This window comes from Parasteatoda tepidariorum, chromosome 6, assembly GCF_043381705.1.
Source record: "Parasteatoda tepidariorum isolate YZ-2023 chromosome 6, CAS_Ptep_4.0, whole genome shotgun sequence".
NCBI classification, from domain to species: domain Eukaryota; kingdom Metazoa; phylum Arthropoda; class Arachnida; order Araneae; family Theridiidae; genus Parasteatoda; species Parasteatoda tepidariorum.
In genome coordinates, this window is record NC_092209.1 from 63,305,512 (window position 1) to 63,313,705 (window position 8,194).

Below are 8,194 nucleotides of genomic sequence, written 5' to 3' on the forward strand. Positions count from 1 at the left end.
TCCGTGCCAAGTTTGTCAAAATTTTTATATGACTTTGGAAAAAATAAATAGAGGAGAATTGTTTAAATCGTATCCCCTCTAACATTTTAATTCTTATCAATCACAAATCACTGTCAATTAATCACATTTGAAATATTTTAATACTTTTTTTTTGTAATAATATCTGTGAAATACTGAAAATTAAATGTTTTTGCAAGATCTGCAAGTATTATGATTTAGGAAATTGATTACCTATTCCGTACCACCTGCTTCCTAAATCGCACTGGTACGGTTTAGAACTTTTTACAAGGTGCAATTCAGGCAACTGCGTACATTTTAAGCAAATGTGTTATTACAAACCTCAAACAATAGCTAATTACTAAAGAAAGAAAGTGAAAATAACATAATATGTCGCTTAACAATTTGCGATGTATTAAATAATCTGTATGTTATTATAGTTCCTCTATATCCTTGTATAGGGTGTTTAAAAATTAACATTGGAAACTTAAAATCGATTAACTTAAAAAAAAAAAATTAGCGCTAGCACATAGTGGCTTGATTCTTCTCCATGGATTTCCATATGAATAAAAGCTTCTTAATTTATTCACTATAACGTTCTCGATACAATTCTTTAAAAATTAGAGGGAGTACGTTTTGGAAAATATACAATTTAGGCAATTTTCCCCTATCACACTTAAATTCAGCTTACCAAACAATTTAAAAATTAATAATTGCATTACAAATTCTTCTCAGAACTCAATTTTGTTAACGATACGAAAATCGTTAATGCACATATTACCTAAGTAAATTAACGGAAAAACCTTGATTCCACACTTTAACGGATTACCTTGGTCGATTCAAAGTATGACAAGCCCGCCATAGACTTTACATGTTAAAAGCAGAATTGAGGAGTCTGCTTGGTGCAACACTTTTCTCCCGGCAACCACGATTGTGGACCCGACTTTCTGATCATTTGAGCGCGCCCCTTGTTTTTTGTTCGCCAAGCGGATTACCTTAGTTAATCTGCTGATTAGCTAGGTGCATATTCGAGTTTCAATGCCAACATATAAAATGTTTTTATTCGTTAATTTTAAAGTTAACACAAAACTTTATTAAATAAATAATTAAGTTTTGCTCATAATTTAAAAATAAATTAACGTAAGTCCTTGATTAAAGATTAGCGAATCCTTAATACGCGTATTACCTAAGCAAATTAACAGAAAACCCATAATTCCACACTTCAACGGATTACCTTAGTTTATCTGCTGATTAGCTAGGTGCATATTCGAGTTTCAGTGCCAACATATAAAATGTTTTTATTCGTTAATTTTAAAGTTAACACAAAACTTTATTAAATAAATAATTAAGTTTTGCTCATAATTTAAAAATAAATTAACGTAAGTTCTTGATTAAAGATTCGCGAATCCTTAATACTCGCGCATTACCTAAGCAAATTAGCGGAAAACTCTTGATTCCACACTTTAACGGATTACCTTAGTTAATCTGATGATTAGTTAAGTGCATACTCGAGTTACAATGCTAACATATCAAAAAATTTTATTCGTTAATTTTAAAGTTAACATAAAACTTTATTTGAAAAATTATTAAGTTTTGCTCAAAATTTAAAAATGAACTAACTTAAGTCCTTGATTAAAATCTAATAATATTTGTTTTATTTTTTAGCAAAATTGATAAATGCGAGCTGTGATAACACAGATATGATGAATTGCCTAACATCAACAAGGCAGTCAGCCAGCGAAGGGCAAATGTTTTTTCCAGACACTCAACAGAAGTTACGAGATTATTGCAAGTAAGTGCACATACCAATTAAGTGCAGAAATCAGTAATTTTGAGGATTATCTAGGTAATGTATGAATTAACTAGGATGATCCATTAGAGTGAAGATAACCGTTTAATTTCGCAAATTATCCAAATATAATGTGCAGAAATAAGGGATATTTCAGTACCGTGATCTGTCGCGCCAACTACAATCGCCAAGATGCCAAATAGATTTTTAGCTTGCAAGTTTTTAAACATGTAGATGTTTGCCCAGGGGTGATTACGAGTTAAACCTTTCGAATTGGTCCTTTTCTGTGACGTTTTTTTAATTATTTTTAGTTCCGCGAGGGCAGCTGCCCGGAAGTTACCAAAACTTGGCGATTATTTTGCCACAGATCACGATACAGAAATCTCTCCCAGAAATAATATGCAAATTACCTACTAGGCACTCTTTAAAGGGAAAACAAGATCTTTGCTGAAACTACAATAACGTTTAATTCAACAAAATGTTATTCATTAATTTTTCGGTAGCAAAAGAATCAAGTTAATACAATCAACAAATTAGTTGATAGAATCAATCATTTATCAATTAAAAGATTATTATACAAAGAACAAAACGATTAAAAATATTTTTACAATTAAAGAAAATGTTTGTTTCAATTACTTTTCGATATTGAGAGAATCAAGCTATTGCAATCAAGCAATCAGCAAATTAGTTGATAGAATCAATTATCAATCAAATAAAAAAATATTATGAATCGAACCAAGCAGTTTAAAATATTTTTACTATTAAAGAAATAACATAATGCCGTTTATTCATTTTTCAATATCTAAAGAATCAAACAATCAACAAGCAAATTGATAGGTATTAATCCTCAATCAGTTAAAAACTATTATACAACGAATCAAAACGATTTAAGATATTTTAAAAATTAAGGTAATAGCGTAATCTAAAGAATTATAGCTATTAAAATTTGTCAATCAGCGAAGTTAGCTAGTGGAATTGATCATCAATCAGTCAAAAGACTGTAATTTATCGAATCAAACGGTTTGACATATTTTTACAATTTAGGAAATAGCATAATGTCGTTTATAAATTTTTCGATGTCTAAACATTTAAGATAATTCAATCAACTTGTAAGTTAATGGAATCAAACTGTGATAAATATAAACAACTGAAGTGATGACAATATGCCGATGAAACTAAACTAAAAAGGAAGGAAGAGGAATAAGAAAATTAAAATGTCGCAAAACCTTGATCACTAATTAACGGATCATCCTAGTTAATCTGCAGTTTAGTTAGTATACACATAAATGGATTTTGAGCTTTAGCGGTAATATTTACTTATGCATTACTGAACTAGCAACCAATAAAATGAGTTTAATGTAATGTGAGTTGAAAAGCTGCTAACTATTTACTTTAAAAAAAAAAAGCTAAAATTTGGCTTGAAATAAGCTTAATCTTTAATAGAAAGAAAAAAAAAGATTTCAAAATGTATATTTATGATTTCACTTTTGTTGTCGTTCTTAAGCTTAAAATATATTTGTCAAATCAGCTGCTTAGAATTACGAATTCATTAAAGTTGGTTAAATTAGTTGTTTTTAACAGTAACCTAACTTAAAGAGCCTGTGTTTTAAATTTTATCGTAAATTTGTGATAAAAATAAATCACAAAGCGCTGGATCTGTACGCAACATAGAACATGCAATAACAAATTCGAAAACTCAAAAATGTCATTAGAAAATCGAAATAGTCGTTAAAATTATCAATAATGAAAGTTTTAAGACTCACCAAAATAACTTATGATCTTATTTGTCAATATTAAAGGGCAATATTTATAGATCAGTTTAGATATACTAATTATGTAGTATTTTCTACCACGCCACAATTTCAGATGCAAAAACGCATACTTTTTTATCACTTAACACAGATATGGACTTGGAAAATCGCCACATTTTTGGAAAATTTTATATCTTATTATGTTGCTTTTGGTATTTTTATTTGTCTTAAATTTATCTTTATTGTGATCGTATTTTTTATTTCATATAAACTTATCTTATATAATTTTATTCATTTTTATTTAACTTATGTCTCATTTTCTTGTTTTTTCAACTTTATCTCGTCTTATTCTTCTTACTTTTTATGAAATCACCGGCATTTCATTGTGTAGCCAACATCAAATTTCCATCCTTTTTATCACAGAATCTCGACGTATTTTATTTATTTTTAAGATTTTCGTCTGGGATTCTTTTTATTTTTTAGTAATATCTTCTTAGTTTCAATTTTAACGCCTAAATTCCTACCTTAATTTTCTAAGTTGTCATGATCCCATTTTCGAGTAGTTATGTTCTTCTTTTTTTTAATTTCAGTTGCCATTTTTCTCTTTTCGAGTTTAATTAATTCTGATGGGTTATGAAAAACACCGAAGATTTATCTAAACTATTAGTGAATTTTTCATTTTTCTTGAGAAACAGGAAAACTACTCAATAATTACAAAGGGGTAAGTAACAAAAAATATATTGTAACATGAGATAATCAGGACAAAAGGCTACAACAGCTACAACTTTTTTTTTTTTCTTTCCTCCAAGCCCTGAGCATGTACCTAGGTTATGAAAACCCTTAACCATATAGCCCAGGACTTGGCCGCTGGTCCAGCTCCACTCCAGCCTAAATAACATACAATTTAAAAAATTTAAAAATTTAAAAAAAAAAAAAGATTTTACTGGAAGTGTGGAATTTAGGAAGAAATAAGACCAAAAAAATATTATACATGTAAAATGGGAAGTTATTAAAATTTTAATAGATAGTCATTATCCGCTAAGAAGTTCATAACTGTTATTAATCTTTTGTTTAAGGTATTGTTTGTAATAAAAGTTTTCTGCCAAATTTCTAAATACAACAGCTACAACTACAACTACTTTAAAAAAGCGTAGATGTCTCTTTTTAACAATATCTTTTTACAGTTACAGTTACAATTTAATTAACAATAAACGCTGCCATCTATCGGTGGTTCAACAAGTATTTTCACACCATTATCTTATTTTCTTCATTTTGAAGAGTGAGTTAATTTTTTTAAATTTTTTATTAGGAACTTGATGAACGGATTGGAATGTGCAAGACGAATTATTGATGAATGTGTAAATGAAGAAGAAAGAAGCATGTACCATAATTTAACACGTGATATGGTCGGGATGAATGTTGAACTTTGTACACCAGGATCTTCTCTGAGCATGAGTAAGTTTCAAATACTTCAAACAAAATTTCTTAACTAGAATCAATACAATAGACATCAATAGATGTACAGTGCGCCTAAAAAAGGGACCACCCTGAATAACCTTTGATCTAAAGATCGGATTTTCACATTCTAAGATTCAATCTTAATGGCTTGAGAGAGTGACCTCAAATATGCTAACTAATAAGTGCAGGTAATAGTTTAAGCTACGAAATCAGACACATAAACGTATTTTCTTTAAATGAATATACCTTTTCTTTGACGGATTCAGATTTCTAAACCCTGAATATGTCCTAATAGTTTGGTCAGGAGAAAGCTCCAACAGAAAAATTCAGAAAAATTGTAGTTCTTATAATCATACATATAGTAAAAATACAAAACTGAAAAGCAAATTTAACTAAATAAATGTTTTTATGACATGCTCTAAGGCATCATGATAAAGTTAACAAATTTCAAAACATTTAACTAATTTTAACGCAAATTATAAAACAATATTTCATTGTTTATTTTATCAAAAACCATTACAAAAGCACTTTATCAAGCTTTTTGGTATTTCTATAGAGTCAGAAACACAATAAATGTTACCAGATTCTGGAAGTTATGACCATACTTTTTTTCAGTATATTATAGCTAATACAGTTATTTATAATATCAAAATTAATAATTATGAATAATAAGATTTATGCTTATTTTTAATTTCTAGGAACCTAAAGAATTCACAATTAAAATTAATCAGTAATAATTGAAAAATTATATAGCTAGGTACATTTTCTCCAAACATAAAACATTTCTAAATTTAATCATATAAAACTGAAGTATGCATAAATTATAAATTTGCATGCAAAGTGAAATTAGATTTAAATGGAATGGAAGGTCAGCCCATCTGTTAGTTTATGTCGAGCGGGTGAGAAAATATGTCGAAATGCCATAATATTCCCTCTGTTGATGGATGGTATCTGACTCGAGTCATTTTTCCGGATGAAAGATTGATGACATTTGATTAAATGGAAAAGCAATTTTATAGTAGCGGAAAAAGCGTTTTATTCCCCAAAATTTCTCTTTTACTCGTATAAATATTGAGATAGATTAATCTTCATGGTAGAAAGTTGTTCTTTCCATTTCTGCAGTATGATAAATATCATGCAAAAGTTTTCCCGGCAATTTATTTTACATTACTAAATGCATTTTGTAGAGTGAAAACTGCTTAAGCGTAATTAATTTTTACATAATTTAACACAGAATCTAAATAATATAACTATAAAATGATAAAGATAAAAATACATAGAGCAAGAATGTTTTTATTGGATTTATATTGAAATGGAGCATGGGACAAAAAACAACGAACACATCAAGTAGTTTTGCATGTTTGAGATAGTGAGAAAACTAACAATGAAAATGCTAAATTCATGGCAATAACTAACAGAATCACAAATCTGTAACCACTGAAAATTAATGAATATGAGTTCGAACCAGCAGCTCAATTTAAATATTTAGACACAATTGTAAACGATATTAATAACATAAAATTTCAAATCAAAAATAGAATAAACATGGCTAACAGATGTTTTCATGGATTGAGAAACCAGCTCAAATCTAAATACATAAGTTGTGACATAAAAATACACTTGTACAAGACATGAGCGAAACCAATAGTTTCATATGGCAGCGAATAGAGGAACTGATGACTTTCGGAGAAAAATAAAAATTTTCGGTGCAGTAAGAGAAAACGGAACCAGGAGAATTCGTTACAACCATGAATTACAATCAAAATTCAAAGAACCTAACATAGAAAAAGTGATCATGGTTTCTCAAATAAGGTGGCTGAGACAGGTATTTCGATATAGCAATGAAAATCCTGTTAAAAATAACCTTCAAACGCCTGAGGAAAAAAGAAAAAGAGGAAGATCCTGAACAAGATGTTTAGATTGAGTAAAGAAGTGATTAAAGGACTTGGGAGTTAACTCATGAAGAAATATAACGTCTAAATATATCTAGATGGGGTAAACTGACTGGGATGGACTTGGCCATTAACCGACTGCAACCATCTCTGAACAGCAGACCAAATTTTTGGTTTACGTTTACCAATGATCAACACCCTAGCCTTGTAATTTTGAACCCAATCCAGAAGACAAGGGAACTCCTGGATCAAGTGTTTGGGCGAAATTTTGCCTTCGTGGAGGTCTTTTTGATGGAGATAACTCGCATTTGCGTTACATTAGGCGGAAAACCACTAAGACAGTTTATTAAGATCTTTAAGATAAATATAGTCATGAAGTGCATGTAAAGAGCTTTGAAATTTCTATAAAGTACTTTAGAATCTGAATTAATTGCTTTAAGATTTATTATAAACGGTCATAAAATCTATATTCAAAGCCTTAGGGTACCAACAGCCTTAGAATGTATTAAACAACTTTAGGTTTTAATTACGCAACTTTAAGGTGAGTACATAAACAGCCTTGAAATGTATTTAAAGAGATTTAGAATCTTTGCAAGCAGATTTGAAATACAGACAAACAACTTTAGAATGTAAAAAAGCCTTGTAATCAAGTTAATTTAGTATTAATGGTATCTTGTAATGATAATTTTTTTTTCTATTGTCACACTGAGGGCCACAAGACCATGATCTTTGGCTAAAAGTCAAAAATTGAATTTCAACTAAAATATGTGTAGGCAGTTTTAATGTAGCCCAAATTAAGTATTCATAATCATTCTAAACATTATAATTTACTTTTTGGACGGACGAGAGTACAATGTAATGAAAAATATGTTAAATTTTTTTTTAAATGTAACTTTTAAATTTTTATTTCAGAAATATATATAGGAATTTCACCTTACTATTACATTTTTATCAGAGTAATTAGTCTGAAATTATAGTACAATTTTTCAATTTGTTGGATTAGTTAATACTCTTAACAAACTTATAGTTTATATCTTATCATTTGACATTTTACAATGTTTGAATGACTTTCGAAACTTAGTTCCAAAAAGTTCCACGAGGTAATTAGCTAAACTTTTTTTAGTTGTTTTCTTTGATATTTCTTCCTTCGAAAAAACCTGCCCCATTTTGCCCGTATTGTAAAGGTGGAGTAAATATATCGAAAAACAAAAATTATGTTTTTTTTCATGTATTCGCGTTATTTTGCAATTAATTCGCGTTATTTTGCAATATTACTTCGGAAATATAATTTGCTTTTCATTTTTAAT

The 8,194-nt window shown here is 29.0% G+C and overlaps 2 protein-coding genes across 3 annotated transcripts in view; one reads left to right on the forward strand and one right to left on the reverse strand.

Moving 5' to 3' along the window:
* Positions 1–3,681, reverse strand: part of LOC107436498 (sulfotransferase 1C2A) — a 128,555-nt gene extending 124,874 nt beyond the window's left edge. Inside the window, exon 1 of one of the 2 annotated variants that reach the window (XM_043050693.2) lies at positions 3,550–3,681. The gene's annotated coding sequence lies outside the window, so the exon portion shown is untranslated. The remainder of the gene's footprint in view (positions 1–3,549) is intronic. The other variant, XM_071182446.1, reaches the window with a different exon arrangement.
* Positions 1–8,194, forward strand: part of LOC107445793 (uncharacterized) — a gene marked incomplete in the record, with an annotated part of 113,617 nt that overhangs the window by 98,271 nt on the left and 7,152 nt on the right. The window contains 2 exon segments of the mRNA XM_071182450.1: positions 1,663–1,789; positions 4,847–4,992. Coding sequence (XP_071038551.1) covers positions 1,663–1,789; positions 4,847–4,992 — 273 coding nt within the window.